The 21,542-nt window shown below is 41.1% G+C and overlaps 1 protein-coding gene across 1 annotated transcript; it reads right to left on the bottom strand.

Annotated features, from left to right (window-relative positions):
* Positions 1-2,668: 2,668 nt before the first annotated feature.
* LOC111468627 (60S ribosomal protein L34-like) lies at positions 2,669-3,961 on the bottom strand. The gene is made up of 4 exons (XM_023113906.1): positions 3,797-3,961; positions 3,562-3,641; positions 3,066-3,175; positions 2,669-2,972 (listed from the first exon to the last, which is right to left on the bottom strand). Exons 1-4 carry the CDS (start codon positions 3,873-3,875, stop codon positions 2,879-2,881), a joined length of 363 nt encoding a protein of 120 aa, XP_022969674.1. The 5' UTR covers positions 3,876-3,961; the 3' UTR covers positions 2,669-2,878.
* Positions 3,962-21,542: the final 17,581 nt, after the last annotated feature.

The raw sequence follows: 21,542 nt of genomic DNA, 5'->3' as shown, positions 1-21,542 counted from the left end.
GTTAAAAACTAAATAATTAATTACAAGGCTTTAAGGTATAAATCCCAATAGACATCACGATTAGTCTTTCCCTACCTTTTGAATGACTTCGACTAGTCCATAGTATTTTCACACCAGTTGTTAATTCTTATTGCTTTGAAATCGAAGTTGATCTTATCTCAACATGATCATAACTCTTTCTCCATTTTGGAATTGTCGTCGCCAACGTTCCGACTAGTCCTTCTCTTCATTAGTTTGGATAGTCTTCTTGAGTAAACACGAGTCATTTCAGAGGTTTGTATTCCCGTTTAGTGGAGGTGTTGGCTTGGGGTCTCTCCCTAGCATTTGGGTGATCAATGGCAAGAATGATCGCAGGACTAATGAATCTAAATTTTAACAAGTCATTTAACTGTTTGTGTCACTTAGCTAGCTCAAGTTGAGACGTATGACACACATCTGTAGGAGCGATCTACCCCCGACATAGAAGCAAACTCATGGTCTACTACCCAAGTGAAGATAAATCCTTTGTCAAACCTTCAGGCCTTGCATCACGATGTTCCTATAACGACCACAGGGTTTCTATTAGAGTTAGCTCACTCGATCTCCACTCTTCAACCATGGCAATGGCAACGAATGTACGTTCATCATTGGTAGGGTCTTCTCAATTGTAGTGTAGACATCATTTTCACCCCTTTTGGTTGATGGGTATTTGTCTCAATAATGGTGTGGTTGGACCCCATTATTACTAAACATTTTGCTAATGGCATAGGAATGACTTTATGTTTGAGTAGGAAATCCATCCTCAACATGTTGATGTCCGTCCATTCATTATTACAGAATCAGTTTTTCCCGTCCAAGTCCTCAGCTTGATCAAAGTCCTCTTTGCAACTCTTGAGACAAGTAGGGATGACGAATTGATGGCTTCATCCATCTTATGTCTTGATGCCAAAGGATGTTCAAGCGTTTCGCTTCGGTCTCCGTCCTAAAGTTGTGTATGACTTTAGAGTTGACAATAAAGTTCTTGGCTAATAAAGTTCTTGGCTGCTTTATAGTCAACCCAAGCCTCAACATACATAAAACCGTATCCCACTAATTCTTCTAACTCTCCCACTCTCTTCGTGATTGTAGATAAATACTTTAGGGCCCCCATACAAGTTGCAGTGTTTCAACTTTTATCTTCTCGTACTAAGTTTCTGAATTCATTGCAAATTTAAGACATAGAGTGCTTCCTTTTATGGGCAATTAGTTTCTCAATGGTCTCATTTGCATATGAATCTAGACGAGGGGCCTTGACTGTGACGGTTCTAGTTGTAGGGTTCTACCTCTCTATTGAAAGGACTTGCATTCCCCATTCCCCTTTGCTTTCAAGCCTATCACCTCTCCCACCTTTGCAAGAGTTGGGTCTATAATTTCTATTACCCCCACTTATGAAAGCCTGGTTTTGCTTTACATATTGGGATTGATCATTGCTAATTCGTTGTGGAACATTCTTGAACTCATTGTTCGTAGAGATTAGTCTTTGCTCACAACTTCAATCCCTAAACAAAATTGAAAACCTTGTCTTTCTTGAAAATGTTATGAATATCCAACATAAGCCTAGTTTCATAAGCCTAGAAAACTGCTTAGCATAGTCATGAACATTCCCAGCAAGCTTTAACACTTTTAACTTGCTGCTACACTTTTAACTTGCTATCTCAACATTCTCAACATTCTCTAGAAAGAATTGTGAGTGGAGTTCTTATTTTAAACTCTCCCAAGTGTCCACAACAAAGACAATATGAGAAGAAAATCAATCTTAAATGGTAAAAAAAAAATACTAAAAAGGGTGCATAAAGCCATTAACATAAGTGAAAACCTAAAAAAAGAAAATAGGATGTCCTATATAACTCTAGATTTGTGCCTTACAAAAAAGATAACAACGCATTGCACATATGCTTATAATTTTTGGACAAAAATTCTAATCTCACTTATAACAAAGAACTAAGCTGTCACGAGGATGCATACTGAAATTTGTATGTGGTCATAACTTTAGCTACGATTCCTCATCTAAGCACAAGAGAGCGGGAGTTTAGTTTAATCCCGAATTTCAAGATGATGAAAATACCTATGGAGGTTAAAAGCAATAATAAGATTGATGTTCTCGCTTTGCAAACCATTCACACTACTCAAACTGAAAGAGTATCGTCATGCTCTTTTCAACCTCTGTAGAATTATCTTTCAATCATATTAACGTGGGCTATTTGGCATGAAAATAGACGTGCTCGCGGAAAATACACACAAAAACACCAAATTAAGCACATGAAAAATGCAGAAATTGTTTTACGGTCAAATGCAAAGAGAGAGCTCATGTATAGACAGCCTAAATTCATCGCATGAAAATTAGAATCTAGGCTCACAATGGAAGGCTCTACTAGCATCATTGTGGATGCAATGTAACCACAGGAACATGAAGTTATGTATTGGTATCTTTATAAACAAAAGGTAAGGAAACAATGTTGTTGCAAACACCACTCATTGGTTAAATGTGGAGAAGCTCTTCAGGCTGAAATTTAAAGTGTCTGGAATGGTGTTAGGTAGGCTAATCTCTGAAGCTAGGCCTTGTGGATATCTCTCTTTTATAGACTATCTAATGAAGAAGAGCGTGCTGAAGGATGAGGGAGAATAAAGGAACATAACTAGGACCATATTCTTGATGCGTGCAGGTAAATGAAGCATAATCAGCATAAACAAGAGTGATAAACTGATTAATTCTTGCAGAAGAAACTTGGAACGACTAATGCAACTGAAAGAATACAAAGCTAATTCAAAATCATTTAAATTAAAAAGTCATTGATCCAAGTCAAAATTTGCATTCAGCATATATAAAATGGAAAAGGGTTTGTGCTTTTAACCCAGCATTCTAACTCTTGGAGGCAAGCTTTTCCTTGGCCTTCTGGATCTTCAAAACCTTTTTGACAATCTTTTGTTCTTCAACCAAAAAAGCCCTAATAATCCTACAAAATCAAAGAAGTTTTTCAGGAATGTTCAAGGAGCCGTCTATAATAAGCTAGCAATGTAGTGTAGTGATGCATGTCAAAGAAACACACCTTTCCCTAACAGCACCTCCAGACAGTACACCACCATAGGCGCGGTTGACAGTCCTACGGTTCCTTGCCAGCCTAGACCTCTTGTATTCAGCAGGCCTCAAGTGAGGAATCTGTTAAAAAAAAACCATAATTGAACCAGATATCAGCAATCAACCAGATTGAAATATTGTTCAGAAACTCTATGTATACCAGTTCTAAAATTCAACATCATAATTCAATCAAAATAAAACCGTGAGTTTTTAGACAATAAAGGAAATGCAAAAACAACAAGAACAATGCTGCCCGTAAGCCGACAGATTAGCGACTCGTTACGTATGGAGAAATTATGCAGAATACCCAATACTAAAACAAGAAACCAAAAAAGTAGTAAAAAATCTAATTCTACAGCTCTGAAGTAATTTGTTTGATGAAAACAAAAAGAACAAGAATAGAAATATACGCACTCCTTGAATTTGTTTGATGAAAACAAAAAGAACAAGAATAGAAATATACGCACTCCTTGAATTCTTTTTCCAGTGACAGGGCATTTAGGACCACTAGCCCTCTTCTTCGTGGTCTGGTACACAAGCTTTCCACCTAAGAATCAAACCACACACCACCGATTAAGCAAGTGAGACCAGATCTTGCAAACAAATTCAGATGCGTAAGAGAAATTCATCAAAACAGCGAATGATGAGAGATGTAATTCGGAGAAGGCATCGAGAAATGGATGAAGAACAATGTCTAATTACCGGGAGTTTTGACGACGCGGTGCTGGTTGGACTTTGTGGCATAGCTGTGCCGCTTACGATAAGTGAGCCGCTGGACCATCTTCTCCGCTCGTCGGAATCCTCTAAACCTGTTGCTGAAGAATTGTAAGACTGAAACGAAAGAACCATTCAAGGCCGAAGAATATCGGTATATTAGGGTATTTCAGTGTTCGATGCCCTAGATCTGACGGCTGACTGGCGTTTGTATCAACGCTCACGATCGCATGTGTTTTAGAAAGGTTAGTTTAAAATTTTTAGGGGAAAAATAGACTTTACATATATATATATATATATATATATATATATATATATATATATATATTTTGTTCTCCTTATTTAAAAAAATAAAATAAAATAAATTACAATTTATTTTTCATAAAAATGGAATCTAAATATTTTTCTCTCATAAAATAAAATAGTCCCTAAAATTAGAAGAAAAAAAATAGTTCTATTGTCATTTGTTCGCGTGATTGTACTCTTGAAGACATCTTCTCTATTAATGCACATTTGTAGTGACAACGAACAATGAGCACAAAACAGCCTGCGACAAGATTTAATAAGATTCAAATCCACACGTGATCTTCTTCTTTGATGTTGGTAAACTTTAGGGAGCAACATCTCTTGGAACCAAGACCAGTGACACTTCACATACGAACAATATAACGTGTGGAGACCTGGTCATTGATCCATTTTCTACCATTGTACCCACAGTGATTTTTGGGCTAAGAGATGACTTTCAACGATGACCTTACACCTCAAACAACCTCACATTTCAGCTGATTGAGCTTGGGTCTAATACGCTCGGACTCTTTTCTACTAGTTTCAACTCTTTAACAGTGTTTAGGATTAGTATGGCAGGTGAGTCAATTCCTACGGTAGAATTCTAATTTATGATTGTGACAATCCTTAGTTAGAACTAAACTTCAGAGGGCACAGTTAAACTAGTATTAAGAGATCGTAGTAGCTTCGGCAAAGAGAAGCGTTAAGCTAGTATCAAGGGGTCATAGTTGCTTCGGTCTAGGCCAACCAAGTAAGTGGCTCTACTATCAGTTTGGTTGGAAAATTTATTTTATGTATGATGACACGTGCCCAGTGGCTCTGCAAAGGTATAGGAGAACCCATCCTTAGAGGCCCCACTTCAAGAATAGTCAGTAAATGCGAACCCAAATTTGGGAATAGGAGTTCCCCCATATGATCCACCGAGAGCAAACCTTGATGCTCTAGAAGTACCTAATATGACCTCGATGATGAGAAGGATGCAATCCATGGCACAGACAACTGGGCAATTGGCACAATTGATCCCGACCTTAGTGCAAAGTGCCAAGTAGACGACCCATCACAAGGGATGCCGATGTGACAGAAGAAAGCAAGTATTTTTGAGCTTTCAAACATTAGGACCTCGAAGTATTAGAGGAAAAATCCAAGGACCCTGTCGTAGATGAATTATGGTTGTCGACTATTGATGAAATTTTTCGACGCATTAAGTGTACGGAGGAGCATAGATTGAGTTGTGTGACTTGTTATGCAATGATGCTAAATTGTGGTGGCAATCAGCCTCCCAGGTGATTGCTGCGAACAAAGACGATATCACCTGGACGTAGTATAGAGTAGCGTTCATCAAAAAATACTTCAAACCAGTGATGCAATATAAGAAACAACGTGAATTCCTAAGCAGCAAGGAAACAAGTCAGTAGAGAAGTATGAAAGTAGAATGTTTTGTTATGGGCTTGAGGCCCGATGTTCGAGGGGTAGTGTCAGCTCACCTTCCACCAAATTATGTAACAGCACCTCGACTTGCCAAGACGCTCAACGATAGGGAGTATCCGACGGAAGACACCCAAACCCACTTAAACACGACGATTGACTAGAAGAGAAAGAGAGAACAAACATCACCAACCTCCTCAAAGGTACCGTGGCACCAGGCTAAGACAAATTTTGAACCAAGAGTGTAGGCAATCAAAGGCTCGCCCACAAAACACGCCACACGACTGACCACATTGCACGAACTGTGGGAGACGTCACGAAGGAAGTGCAGGTTTAAGAATCGGGTATGTTTCAACTGTCATGAAGAAGGTAACGTTGTTGCACATTGCATCCAAGAGAGAGCAACAGCTAGTACCAACAGACCCCCTAGTAACCAACCGACATCAAACCCGAGGCCAGCTTTGCAACATGGTCGAATATATGCTACCACTCGCCAGATGGTAGAAAACTCCAACACGACAGTCACAAGTATGCTCTCTATTCTTGGGCACTGCGCTTGGGTTCTATTTGATTCTGGGTCAACCCACTCCTTTATCTCTACTAACCTTGTAAAACATGCAAGAGCAGAAATTGAACCGCTAGGGTATGGGTTGTTTGGGGTACCACGGTAGGGGTAAGTATGGAAGCCTTCTAGAGAGGGTAAAGGACTGTCAGCTATGTGTGTCGAACCACACGATAGATGTGATGCTGATAGTCTTAGATATGACCAATTTTGACGTCATCTTCGGGATAGAGTGGTTAGCTAAAAACCATGCTTCCATTGATTGCTTCAATAAGGAGGTTGTGTTCAGATGCCCTGCTCAGCCAAGCTTCAAATTCAAGGGGACAAGGGTAGAAATGGTCCCAAAGATAGTCTCGGCATTAAAGGCAAGGAAGATGTTATTCGAGGGTGCTTGGGAGATATTAGCTCATGTGGTGGAATTAGGTTGAATTGAGGCAAACATTAACTCGGTGCCAGTAGTGAGAGAATTCGCTGACGTGTTCCTAGAAGATCTCCCCAGCCTACCCTCAGAGCATGAGGTGGAATTCAAAATTGTACTTGAGCCAAGAACAACCCCTATTTCAAGAGCCCCAAACAGAATGGCCCTTGCTGAACTGAAAGAACTAAAGTGCAGCTCTAAGAGCTACTGGACCAAAGTTTTATACGTCCAAGTGTGTCCCCCTTGGGGAGCCCTAGTGATATTTGTGAAAAAGAAGGACGACTCTATGCGTTTATGCATGGACTATTGGGAGCTTAACAAAGTGACAATTAAGAACAAGTATCCTTTACCCCAGATCGATGACCTGTTCGATCAGTTACAAGGAGCAGTTGTGTTCTCAAAGATTGACTTATGATCAGGCTACCACCAGTTGAGGATTAAGGAGAGTGATATCTCAAAGACAGCTTTTCGCACAAGATATGGACATTACGAGTTTAGGGTAATGTCGTTTTGCTTGACCAACGCTCCAACAGCATTTATGGGGTTGATGAACAAAGTGTTCAAAGAATTCTTAGACAGCTTCTTGATCGTCTTCATCGATGATATCCTTGTATACACCAAGACTAGGGACAACACTAGGAACATCTTAGGAAGGTGTTGACCACTCTGAGGACAAACAAGTTGTTTACAAAGTTCTCCAAGTGTGAGTTCTGAGCAGAACAAGTAGGATTTCTCGAGCATGTAGTTTCACGAATGAGAATCACCTTAGACCCAACAAAGATTGAAGTAGTGACAAATTGGCCTCACCAGACCACAGTGACGAAGGTACGAAGTTTCCTTGGTCTAGCAGAGTATTATCGACGGTTTGTGCAGGATTTCTCCAAGATCGCCACACCCCTCACCGAGTTGACCAAGAAGGGAAAGTCTCACTTAGAATGGTCAGTGCGAGGACAGTTTCCAAGAACTTAAATAGAGGTTAGTAATAGCCTTAATATGTACTGTGTTGTCAGGAGATGAAGGCTTTGTAGTATACAATGATGATCCAAAAAAGAGGTTAGGTTGTGTTCTCATGCAACATGGGAAGGTTATCGCCTATGCTTCACGTCAACTAAAATAGTACGGGAAAAACTATCCCACCCACGGCCTGTCGACTCTAGCGATTCGGAGGAAAATGTCGACGAAAAAACTGGTCGAAGATTTCTTCGAAAGAAAAAATTACAGAAGTAAAAGGAGAGAGGGGGAAAGATTTGCTGAAGGTTCGATGATTTATTTCTCTTCATTGAATTCTTTAAATAACAAATCTAATTACAAAAATAGAAAAACTAATTACAAAAAATAGAAAAGTGGGCGAAGACTTCGCCCAAGTTGGCCAAAAATTGCAGCTAGAATTACGCTCTTCCATTGGCGTGAATTCAAAAGTTTTGAGACGTCAAAACAACCTAACTGAATAAGAAACATAGTTTTTATTTAACAATCTCCTCCTAAAAGCTGTGCTATATATATTTTATTATTTGAACTCCGATCTTTGAGCGTAGTTCTTCAAATTTTATTCGCGGCAGGGACTTGGTGAAAATGTCTCCAAGTTGTTCCTCTATTCGGATGAAATCAATCTTGATGAGCCCTCGATCTGCAAATTCTCGAATGTAGTGGAATCAGAAATCTATGTGCTTGCTCCAGTCGTGCAAAACTGGATTTTTGATTAGGGAGATTGTAGCTTTGTTGTCTACGTATAGCACTGGTGGACCGCTTTCTCTCCCGATGAGTTCTTCCATTAGTCACGCAAGTCAGACCCCTTGTGTTGCTGCCATCGAAGCGGCGATGTATTCTGCTTCGCAGAAAGACAAAGCAACTACCTTCTGTTTTGTTGATTGCCAACAGATCCCGTTGTCTGAGAGGAAGCAGATCATTCCGCTGGTGCTCTTACGATCATCAACGTCACCGACCATGTCACTATCACTGTAGCCGACGAGCTTGAGCTTCTTCTTTCCTCTCCCTGCGCAGTATCTTACACCCTAGCCTTTGGTTCCGGCTACATAGCGCAAGATGCGCTTGACAGCCACTAGATGCTCCTCCATAGGTGCTTCCATAAACCTGCTCACATATCCAACAGAATAAACGAGATCAGGACGAGAGTTTACCAGATAGCGCAGACTCTCAACAATGTTGCGGTAATTGGTGGAGTCGACTGTCGTCGTAGTGTCGACCTTTCTTAGTTGGAGTCGGGCCCCCATTGGCGTCCTTGTAGGATTACTGTCCACAAGCCCAGTTGTGTCCAGCAGCTTCTTCGCGTATGCACTTTGGCAGATGGAGATGCCTATAGAGTTCTGTTGCACTTCGATGCCGAGGTAGTAGCTGAGCACGCCGAGATCGCTCATCTCGAAGTTCTTTGACATCTCCTTCTTGAACCTTTCGAGGACTTCCACGTCGTCTCCAGTGATTATGAGATCGTTGACGTACACTCCCACGATCAGTCACTGCTTGCCATGGCCGTGCGTGTACATGCCATGCTCAGAGGCACATCACTTGAATTTCAGTGACAGTAGGGTACTGTCGAGCTTCGCGTTCCAGACTCGTGAGGCTTGTCGATGCCCGTAGAGTGCTTTATGCAGACGCAGTACCTTATCGGGGTTGTCGTTGTCCAGGAAGCCAGGTGGTTGTCAGACATAGACGGTCTCCTTCAGCTCTCCGTTAAGGAAAACAGACTTCATGTTCATATGGTGAACCTCCCAAGAGTAATGAGCTCGCCCCCCTAATGGATCATAGAATCTGTACGTCTTGCTCCCGAGTTCGTAGCCGATGAAGATGACCTTCAGCCCCCTGGGATCGAGCTTGGCGAGGTGGAGACGTGTTACCTTCATGTATGCGATGCAGTCGAACATGCAGAAATGATGTACCGCTGCCTTTTTGTTGTACCAGGCCTCATATGTCGTCTTCCCGTCGAGGCTTCGGGTTGGTGACCGATTGAGGAGATAGACGGTCGTCATTACTGCCTCTCCCTAGAATCTCTCAGGCATCCCGGTCGTCACCAGCAATGACCTCGCTGTCCCGACGATGGTCTGATTTTGGCGCTCCACCACTCCATTCTATTGGGGGGAGTAGGGCGTTGTTAGGCGTCGTTGTATGCCGATCTCGTCGCGGTACTTACCGAAACTTGCCGAGGTGAATTTTTCGGCTCAGTCTGTGCGCAAAACTCGCATCTTCTTTTCACATTCGGCCTTCACTCGTGCTTTAATGCACTTAACCGCCTCTGCCGCCTCACTTTTCGCTTGTAGTAGGGTCAGCCACATGAAGCGGCTTTTGTCATCGACTATCAAGAGGAAGAGACTCTTACCGCCTGGGGTCGCTAGCTTGATGGGCCCGCAGATATCGCCGTGTACAAACTTCAACGCTCATCGGCGTGGTAGGATGTTTGAGACGAAAAGGGTGTGCGCCTTCGTTTGCCGATGAGGCACCCGTCGCACAGCTTGTTCATGCCTTTGATTGCTGGCAAACCGTGCACCAACTCCTCCTTCTGTAGCTTTTTAAGAGCAGAAAAGTTTAAGTGGCTGTATCTTGCGTGCCACCTCCAAGATACCTCTTCAGTCTTGGCAGAGAGACTAACGGGTTGTTCTATCTCTAACTCCAGGATGTAAAGGCGGTTTGTCGTGTGTCGAATCTACGTGAGCAGCCGTCGTTGATTATCGCAGATTTTGAGTAGTCTGCGCTCAATGGAAATGAAGCAGCCTGTCTCATCGAGTTGACTCAAGCTCACAAGGTTAGCCTTGAGCCTCGGATGAAGTAGACGTCGGCCAGCTTGCGGTGCTCGCCTCCCTTGCTGCCGAACAAGATGGTGCCGCGCCCTTCGATCTCGACGACGGAGTCGTCGCCGAATTTCACCATCCCGCGAATCCCCAATAACGCAGATTTAGCCCCGGTCATATGGTTTGGTTCCCCTGTGTCGAGGATCCATCACCGGTGCTCGTGATGCTCGTCCCTCCACCTCCGTGGATTTAGAATCAAAATTGGGGACGCATGCACTTTGATCAATCTAAGAGAGATTCAACAACTAAAAGAACGATCGATTCTTTGGGATCCTTCCTTTCTTCAAAGGGAACGAACATAAATAGAATTTTTTTGATCCATTCGTTCTTTTTTTCTGGCTCGTCCTCCTCGGATTGAGCCACACGAGCTTTTTCGGCCGGCGGCGGTTGCTGTCTTCCTTATCAACATTTACCCAAGGTAATCTCTGGCTTTGCTTAAGGGCGAAAAGGGAAAACTCGGCAGTCAAGACTGGCGGAATTCAACAAAGAATTATAGACTCGGAAAGTCTTTCCACCCTATTATCTTTTCTCGTCTAGATGGAACCTATCAAATCTGACCCTATCCACTAGTCCTCCCCTTTCTAGAGTGTTAATATCCACTCTTCTGCGAATAGCAAGCAGGAATTCAAGGGGATGTAACACAACTTACCAGAAAAGAGGCTAGTACTTATACCCCCACAATACAATTGAGAAAAAGCAAAAATAGCCAAACCTCGTATGGAAACCTTACTGCTAGGGATACCGCCCACTCTGGGAAAGATCGTATACCAATCAATCCATTCTCTCGCTCTATGGAAAGAAGGAAGTTAACTTACAGGCTCATCTAGAACTGGACGGGAAGGTGGAATCTGTCCCTGATCAGAATCAGAAAAGAGCACGAGGGGAGGAAAGTCACTCTCAGTCTCGTGTCTATAAGACCAACCGATCGGCTCCAGGTAAGATGACATGGATCTGAACACCTTGGTGGGATAAGAGAGTTGGAACTTTAGAAGGGTCTCCGTTTACATGATCAGTAAGAAATCATAGAAAAGATGAAAGAATGAATTGGAGTCTTATGTCCAACAGCAAACCAATGCCTTTCCTTTGTTAGATAAAAGCTGTGTTTTTATAGTTTTTCCTTATTCACACGATTTCAGAATCTCCGTTTGATCATTTGACAAAACACGTCGAATAGATCACCAAAATTTTAGACGGCAATTTTGTAGGGAGTGACACAAATTTAGTTGGCCACTCTCCATCCACTTTTAGGATAATTTATATTTAAATAGGAAATTTGTTGAGAATATTAAACTACCTGATTATTAAACGCAGTCAAAGTTTCATCATTCTCTCTTTTTTTTTACGCATTTTTCTTCCAAGAACCAATTTCCTCTCACCGAATTTTTCTCAAAACAACAAGTGGTATCAGAGCCAGGTTGAAGCCATCGGTGTATATCATTGCAGAGGAGCCAAACTATCAAAAAACAAGTTGAATAGCTCAAGTGGTTAGAGTATCGACCTAACAACACACAGGTCTCAGGTTCGAGGACCTAAAAACAATACACAGGTCTCAGGTTCGAGTAGAAGAAAATGCAAAGTGTGTAAAAAAACACACATCGTCTCTCCACCAATCGCTGACTCAAGAAATATATAAAGCAAAGGGATTCATTGCTCTTTCTCCTTTATATATTCCCAGGAACACAAACAAGATTCTTCCTTTATATTCCTTTTTCAATTCTTCACTAGCAGCTCTCTATATAGAACTTATATATCTGTTAGCGCTTTCGTTTGGTTTTCTTTTCCATTCAATCCTTTTCGAGCTTTATTGGTCTAGTTTCAGTCAATGCCCTGGAAAGTAATAAAGTCAAGAAAATGGCAATAATCATCTTCGTCATGTCCTGATTCTACTGCGGATAAGAATCTTTTTTATGCCTAGTGGATCCTTTATCAGTCCGGGATGACATCCTTTAAAGTTGAAAATCAAGTAATTGGTTCATGGGAACTGGACAATCAAAGGTTGGGATATCTATCTCATTTGATCTCAGCAAACCGCTTCGCGCTCAAACCGAAAGTCATATCTTTAAGTTTAAGCTAGGATGCGTGAGAACTAGAGCTTCAAAAGAAGACGTTGCGAGGGTTGGTTAGTAAAGTCAATTAAATGGCAGCTATAGGAAGACATAATATAATGAAGCGGTAATTCGTTCGTTGTTTGCATCGTATGGATAACGAATTAAAGGAATAGGGCACTTTCTATCCAGAGATTCATTTATAAATAAGTATCAATTGAATCATCTTGTGATACGGATGATACAGAGCTACCAAGTCCTCGGGACCTCTTTAGCTTATTCACACTGAAAATTCTTATTGATAGCTATTGACTACTATTGAATCCAATCCTAGGGCATTAAGAGTTATACATTAGGAGATCTAACCAAGCACTCGAAATGCAACATTGACTAAAGTAAATCAAAGAAAAAGCCAAACCTTAGAGTTCGCTGCCGGTACAGTTTCCTTTTCAAACCCCGTAACTGCTTTTTACCCCCTCGGATCACTTCAACTCCCTTCTAGATCTACTCAATCAAGGATCTTGAGCCACAGCGAAATGCTTCCTTTCTGGCATGCCAAAGTCACTATTCTATTTCCAAAAGTAGAATGTCAAAGCCTACTGAGCCAAAGCGGCTTCATACCCGACCTTGGATCTTGCATTGAAGCAAGGACTAACAGGGAAACATCGGATTCTACTACCTATGAACGATCTCATGCTAAGCTAAGGCAAAAACGGATTCTATGAATTTCTACCGAATTCCGAATCTAAGAAATTAGTCGACTATATTCTATCTATAATTCTATAGAAGCCTTTTATCCAGGGATACCCGGATAGGATAAGTCGGAGTACCGCAGTCCCACTCTTGAAAGAGCGAAGCGGTGGTAAGTTTATTACCAGTTGTAAGATAGGGTGTCAAGCTTACGTACTTTCTAGTCTCCAGTCTCAATCGAATATTGAGATATACTCTATTTTCTATAGTCGATTTGCTTTTTTGAGAATATTTAGATAATTTGTAATTTGATTTAACAATGCTTGCAACTTCCATAAAAAGAAAGCAAAACTTTATTAGAATGGTTCAATAAAAAAAGAGCAAAATAAGCCACCGGCCACACAAGCAGATATCAAATGTGCAAATCCTCTAAATTTTCATTGATCGAATGAACGCGGCCTTTTCCGATTTCCGAAGTCGAAGTAGCAAGATCCTCGCAGAGCGCCGGGAAAACTGTTCTTGGTTATGAGGTGACGATCAAGGGATGTAGGTGAGATCCTAAGAGTTCGACTTTTCTTCCCTTAGAGATGGAAGAGACATAGAGGTTTAGCCCTTTATCAGCTTCTCTCGTAGGAGTTATAGTCCCATTCATACGATCCTGAAGTTGGCCACTTTCACTTAGTCTCGCTTTTTTGAGACGTCCTACTGTTAGGAATCCTAGTTATCTATCTTTGCTACATATCAGGTACCAAACTAAATCCTCATATCCGAAACATCTTAGGTAAAACGGATGAGCCTTTATTTATTTGGTGAATGAATCTTCCACCCTAAGCTATAAGATCAGAGGCTATTGTGTCTATCCCACTAGGTTTTATGTTTTATAAGGATAAGGAAGATGAATCTATTGAGGAAAGCTTTTCTATTTTCTAAAGGATAGAATAGTGGACCCGAGCTAGAACTTTAAAGAAACCTAAAAAAGAATGAGGTACTATTTGAATTTGACAGCTTACAAAGGCTTAGGATTCTCTGAGACTTTTTCTTTTGTATTGTAATGTCTCGTGCGTGCAAGACTAATTTCTCCGTAGGCTTTCCCAGTTTTGTAGGATTTTTTAAAGGTCTTTCTATTTATAGTCAACTCTTATTCTCAAACTAGTCGCATCTATAGCTTTACGTAAGAGGAGATAGTCAAGATCACCTTCATATTGCGTATGTCCTATAGGAGACGTCTTTTCTGGAAGGTTGTACGCGTTTACGCTAGCTCCATTTCAGATATAGAAATCTATGAGATACTTGCTTGACTTAAATTATCAAATTCTTTGATTAAGGGCAAGGCAAAGGACTCCAACCTCTTTTTCCACAACAGGAGCTGTATTAGAGAGTGAGATAGCGGTCTCTGTTTCATTCATTCATCCTTTGTTTGACAAGGGGGGAAGGGAAAGCAATTCAATGGCAACTTGAAGCAGGAAGCTGAATGCTCTCGCGGAAGTCCCCGACTTGGTTGTCTTTCTTTGAAAAGTCTCTCCTTACTAGTTTGACTAGCTTGTTGGAGTGAACCAGGAACTCTCCGGTGGTTATAAAGTCGTATCCTTCTTCCTTTTCAAGGAAAGGCCTTCTACCAAGAACGACATTTCACTTAACTTTCCGTTCTCTTTCCTCTTCTCTTCTCTTCTCTTCTCTTACTCTTTCTAGTGCCATTGATCTAATATAGAACTCTATAGGTTGCCCGTTAACCCTAAAGTTGGTCTTCCTTCAATTCTCAATTGCAAGATCCTCACTCTCATTCTATCTGTATACCGTATACGAGAAAAAGTCCAGGTGGGGCTGCTAACTTACTGGACTTGCTTTCTGAGTTAAATAACTCGTTGTTTCAATAGGCGTAATGGAGTTCTCCCTCTAGATTTCTTACGGCGAGGACCCAGTGTTGCCACTCTCAACTATTTTTGGATATTTTTTGATAAGCGGCTCATCTCAAAATGGAAGAAATCCACTTCTTTAGATTCCACCCTCTCCTCTCTGCGGGAGCACGCTATCATAATTATATTCCTACTGACTAAATAGAAAGTTTGCCACGAGGTGTATTATTGATTATTCAAAAAAGTCTGATCCTAATAAAATGAAAAGAATGTTATGGAGGATTTACAATCGAATATGGAAGTTGTGACCATATATATCTTTATCTTTCATCTTTAACTGATGTTACCACCACATATAAATGCGCTCCTAGCCCCTGAATTTGGAAAGATTTTGAAAGAGAAAGTCTCAAGCAGTATATTCTACAAAAAAAGATCTCAGAGAGAGAGAGATTACATTCGTATGTTAGGGACATGTACATTAGAAGCAGTGATGCTACATCTTTTGTGGGGTAGTGTCTTCAATTGTTTGACTGATTATCCCGTGGTCAAAATGTCAACTTAGGTAGACCAACTTTCATCCTCTGTTCGATTCTAGTTTTAGTGGTTGGTGCCGGGCCCGGACTCCCTTCTTTGATAATAAGCACCATTTTGGAATTTAGCATCATTTTTCTTTTTAATGGTTAATGAAAAGGTTCTCTCTCTATATAAATAGAACCCTGATGCCGAAGATGGAAAAAGGGGCGAATCCCAAATTCTCTTTTACGAGATTAAGAAGTTGATTAGGACAAAGGCTGGGAATCGTGTTCCACTAACATGTATGTGGTCGGCCTGTAACTTTGAAATGAGTCTTCTTCCCATTTAAATGAATCTACCAATGTGGTATCTAAGCCTCAGGATTGGATGGCTGATGGTGATATACGTCTTAATATCTTAATATCTCGCCTCGACCCCTCCTCCCTCTTGGCCCCATTCCATTGAATGAATTATCATTATACTACAATGAGGATTTAGTCAATAGAAACCCATTCGATATGATGTGACGAGTTATTCAAGCGAATGGCATGCAGCGCGCTCGTCATGATGACTGAATATTCATTCAAACTAGCAGCCGCGAGGGGTATACAATTGACTTCCCTGCCTTTATGGACTTCCGTGGGAGAATTGACCGCTCTGGATTCTGACATTTTCATTCAGGGGATTGATTAAGGGCGAAGTCTTATACTCTTTTCACCAAATGATGTAAAAGTAATTTAAACATTTCTCAACCAATGATAAGTCATGGTTGGCATTTGCTGAGGCGGCCTTTAATTAGATTATAGGAAGTTCGAGGATTATCCTGAGGCCGTTAACTGGTATCCTTTTCCGCGAATGAATGTCTTTCATTCAGATCCTAAAAGGTTAATCTCGTTTGCTGCTGCCGGGAAGGATCCTTTTCAGTTCCTGAGTCAAGTTCTGTGTTTCAAAAATATGGTAACTGATCCAGGAAAAGTCCCTATCACTCAAAATGCTTCTCTCTGCTAGTGTTTATCAGCTCGTGAGTTACCTCTTGTTGGATGAAGAACTAGCTAGACAGACTAATATCATCCCTTCCCAATGTCTTCAAGATCAAGGATGTATACACCTTCTTTCTAAACGTCTGGTTTATTTGCCTGAAAAGAACATAAATCGTTTGTGATGGTCTCAATGGCAAACTAATTCAGTCCCTTTACATGAGATATATGGTAATCAAACGCTATGTCATGTGATATAGTTCTTCAACTATACTATAGGTAGATAGGATTGCTATAATTTATGGTTGGAAAGATTCCCTAATCAGCAGCTTGGGTTACTTCAGCATCAGATCAGACCGACCCGTTTGCTATTGTATACCACTATTTCGAAGTGTACAAGATTATATGAAGTGAAAGCAGGAAAAAGGTTTATGACAAATAAAAGGCTGAAGGTAACACTAACACTACAAGTGCCTACTCAAAAACGGGATACGAGGAAGACTTGCGTGGCTACCTTTGCAAATTTCTTCCATCACAAGGATGCTTAGACATGCATATGGTAAATGTGGGGCCCCATATAGCTCGGGAAGGATATGATGTGCCTATCTATACAGTGAATGAGAATTTCATTTCGACTATGAATTTCTCATTTCGTTAATCGTATCTCGTTAACATATCCCTTTGTTTATCAAGACACTCCGCTTAATCCACTTATTCTCATAAACCGGTTTATTTTACATAATCTTTATCCTATGCGAGGCGATATGGATTTCGATCTTCCGTGGGAAGTTCAATTTTCAAGGAAAGAAAAGAGATATTAGAAAAGCTATGCCCAGCCAAAACCCGTAAAAGGGATCCTTGGAAACATAGAACGGAGATAATATAAGCTTATATAAACTATGTTTATTGGGCTTATAAATGATCAATGATATATTCTGATGATAGGTGAAAGGAATGGAATATAAATGATCCATGATATATTCTGATGATAGGTGAAAGGAATGGAAAAAAGAAATTTCTTAATGACTTCCTCATCCTATACATATATTTGACACTTTGATGATAACAAAAGATTTTCATAGTCAAAAAGCTCTCAACGAAAAAGAGTGGCGTGGAAGAGTGAGTGAGCCTACCCGAGATGGACCACATGTGTGTGTTTTCACGCTTTTCATTTGCTTCTACTCAAAGTTGAGACTTGTGTGTTGTTAAGTCAACGCTTTAACCACTTGAGCTATTCAACTTGATTGTTGATAAGATTGGCTCCTCCGAAATGATATACCACTGATGGCTTCAACTTGGCTCTGATACCACTTGTTGACTCTAGCGATTCAGAGGAAAATGTCGACGAAAAAACTGGTCGAAGGTTTCTTCGAAAGAAAAAATACCGATTTGCTGAAGACTCAATGATTTATTTCTCTTCAATTGAATTCTTTAAATAATAAATCTAATTACAAAAAAATAGAAAAGTGGGCGAAGATTTCGCCCAAGTTGGTCAAAATTGCAGCTAGAATTACGCTCTTCCATTTGCGTGAATTCAGAAGTTTGGAGACGTCAAAACAACCTAACTGAATAAGGAACATAGCTTTTATTTAACACGGCCTAGAACTCGTAGCAGTGGTATTTGCACTGAAGATTTGGAGACACTACCTTTATGGAGAAGGGACCCAAATTTTCATTGGCCACATGTCTTAAATACTTGTTTGCTCAGAAGGAGTTAAACATGAGACAAGGCAGGTGGTTGGAGTTGGTTAAAGAATATGACGTAGAGATACACTATCACCTAGGAAAGGCGAACGTGGTAGTTGATGCGTTGAGCAGAAAATCAACACACGTCTGCTCTAATTACCACACAAAAAGCTATCCAACAGGATCTGGAACACACCGATGTAGTTGTGGCTGTGGGAGAGGTTGCAGCTCAATTGGCCCAGTTAGCGGTACAACCGTCCTTGAGGCAACGTCTTATTGATAGAAAACATGGTGATCCAGATTTGGTTGGAAAAAGACGTTTGATAGATGTCAATTAGATAAAGGAGTTTCGTTGACAGCCGATGGGGGGCTCTTGTACCATGGGCGGTTGTGTGTGCCAAATGATGACAAACTAAAGGTAGAGATCCTAACTGAGGCTTACCACTCGCCATTCGCCCTACATCCTGGTAGTACCAAGATGTATCAAGATTTGAAATGACATTGTTGGAGGAATATGAAACGCAATGTAGCCAAGTTCGTAAGCAAGTGTATGGTTTGCCAACAAGTCAAAGCCCTAACGTAAAAGCCAACGAGCTATTACAACCACTTAGCATACCTGAATGGAAGTGGTAGAACATCGCTATAGACTTTATCGTGGGATTACCGAGGATGGCCAGAGCCTACACAACCATATGGGTTGTGGTTGATGGGCTCACCAAGTCAGCTCACTTCCTGCCAGGGAAGTCCACCTATTCCGTGGATAAATGGGCTCAGCTGTACTTGAAGAAAGTAACAAGACTACACGAAGTACCGGTATCCATTGTGTCAGATAGGGATCCCTAGTTCACATCAAAGTTTTGGAAAAGCCTTCAGGAAGCGTTGGGAACATGGCTAGAGTTTAGTACAACATTCCACCCACAGACAGATGGGCAAACTGAACGCTTAAACCAAATTCTGGAGGACATGTTACGAGCCTGTATGTTGGACTTTGTCGGTAGCTGGGACACACACTTACATCTTATAGAGTTCTTGTATAACAATAGTTATCAAGCAACGTTGGTTATGACACTTTTTGAGGCCTTATACGGGAAGAAGTATCGATCCCAAGTGTGTTAGGATGAAGTAGGATAATGTAAGTTGTTGGTCCCCGATTTAGTGCAAGCAACTATTGAGGCTATCCAGAAAATAAGGACTAGAATGTGTACGACCCAAAGCAAGCAAAAGAGTTATGCCAATGTGAGACGGAGGAGGTTGGAGTTTGAGGTGGGAGACAAAGTATTCCTTAAGGTGGCTCCCATGAAAGACGTTCTTAGATTTGAGCGCAAAGGAAAGTTAAGCCCACGCTTCATTGGACCATTTGAGATCTTGGAGCGAGTGAGACAAGTAGCTTATCGATTGGGCCTACTAATTGTACTTTCAGGAGAACACAATGTGTTCCATATATCGATGTTGCGACTATACATAGAAGACTCATCGCCTGTGATAGATTTCAAACCTTTACGATTGGATAAGGGTTTGAACTATGAGAAAAAAGAACCAGTGCAAATTGTGGCTAGAGAAGTGACAACCCTCCGTAATCGAGAGATCGCGTTTGTCAAGATATTATGTCAGAGTCACCAGCTAGAAGAAGCCACTTGAGAATGAGAAGAGGAAATGATGATCAAGTACCCTGAGCTCTTCCAAGTTGGAGGGATGTAGCACAGACCTTTTGCATTTAATTGAAGTTTTCGAGGACGAAAGTTTCTTTTTGGGGAGTATTGTAAGACCCAATACCAAATAATAATAATAATAAAAAAATAAAGAAACCCTTAACGAGCAGCCAACTTCATTGGTTTTTGCACGAAGCTAGAGGCAAGTCAGCCACAACAAACCCTAAGCCGCCCGCCGCCCTTCCTTCTTTCTTTGTCATTTTCTTCCTTAAGCCGTTTCCACCCAACGTTCATGTTGTCCCGCCGCCAACTATTTCCCACATCACCCCGCGCCCCTTCACACATCAGAAAACTGCCTCCTAACACTCACATTGTTGCCGCGAGTGAATGTCATCGATGTCGCCAGAACCGACATTAAGAGGATTAAAGACAGCAAAGATACAACATGATTTCCTCTCGGGATAGATAGATTTGGAACCAACCTCTACGTGGACAGCAGACTCGATCTAAATCGAAGCTAACCAATAGCTGTAGGAACGATTAGGAAAAGGAGCTCTCCCAGTGAGGGATCCTCCTATTGAAACTAAATGTTTTGTTTTTTGAAAAAGGGTCGAACAAATTTGTCATATGGTTGTGTGCTGTTGACTTCTAGTAATTGAGAGGAAAAACGTCAACGAGTAAAAATCGACCGAAGGAAAACTTCTTCGAAAAAAATAACGGAAAAGAAAGAGAGAGAGATATTTGCTTAAGACCCAATGATTATTTATCATTCAGTTGAATACTTTAAATAACAAATTTAATCCTAAATTTAGCTGCAGTGGGCACAAACTTCCGCTGAGAGTTGGCCAAAATGGCGAGCAAAAATTATGCTCTTCCATTAAACGGGAGCATTAATTCAGATTTTTCAAAAGTAAAAAACAACTAACGAAATCTAAGGAAACCATAGCTTTTATCTAACAATCTTCTCCTAAAAGCTGTGGTATATCTATCTTATTATTTGAACTCTGATCTTTGAGCGTAGTTCTTCAAATTTTATCCGCATTAGGGACTTGGTGAAAATGTCTCCAAGTTGTTTCTCTATTTCGATGAAATCAATCTTGATGAGCCCTCGATCTGCACATTCTCGGATGTAGTGGAATCTGATTTTTATGTGCTTGCTCCGGTCGTGCAAAACTGGTTTTTTGATCAGGGAGATCGTAGCTTTGTTGTCCACATATAGCATTGGTGGTCGTGCAAAATTGGTAACGGACTGTCAGTTGTGTGTGTCGAACCACACGATGGATGTGACGCTGATAGTCTTAGATATGACCAATTTTGGCATCATCTTAGGGATGGAGTGGTTAGCTAAAACCATGCTTCCATTGATTGCTTTAATAAGGAGGTTGTGTTCAGACCCCCTGGTCAGCCAAGCTTTAAATTCAAAGGGACCAGGGTAGAAATGGTCCCGAAGATAGTCTCGACATTAAAGGCAAGGAGAAGATGTTATTCGAGGGTGCTTGGGGGCTATTAGCTCATGTGGTGGAATTAGGGCTAAACAAGACGAGCATTAAGTCATTGTCAGTGATGAGAGAATTCACCGACGTGTTCTCAGAAGATCTCCCCAACCTACCCTGGAGCGTGAGGTGGAATTCGAAATTGTACTTGAGCCAAGAACAACCCCTATTTCTAGAGCCCTAGTGATATTTGTGAAAAAGAAGGACGACTCTATGCACTTATGCATGGACTATCGGGATCTTAACAAAGTGACAATTAAGAACAAGTATCCCTTTTCCCGGATCGACTACCTGTTCGATCAGTTGCAAGTTGTTGTGTTCTCAAAGATTGACTTACT

The sequence above is a fragment of the Cucurbita maxima genome, unplaced genomic scaffold (assembly GCF_002738345.1).
Source record: "Cucurbita maxima cultivar Rimu unplaced genomic scaffold, Cmax_1.0 Cma_Scf00037, whole genome shotgun sequence".
Taxonomy (NCBI): domain Eukaryota; kingdom Viridiplantae; phylum Streptophyta; class Magnoliopsida; order Cucurbitales; family Cucurbitaceae; genus Cucurbita; species Cucurbita maxima.
Note: the sequence above shows the minus strand (reverse complement) of the source record. Positions and strands in the feature narration are given on the sequence as shown.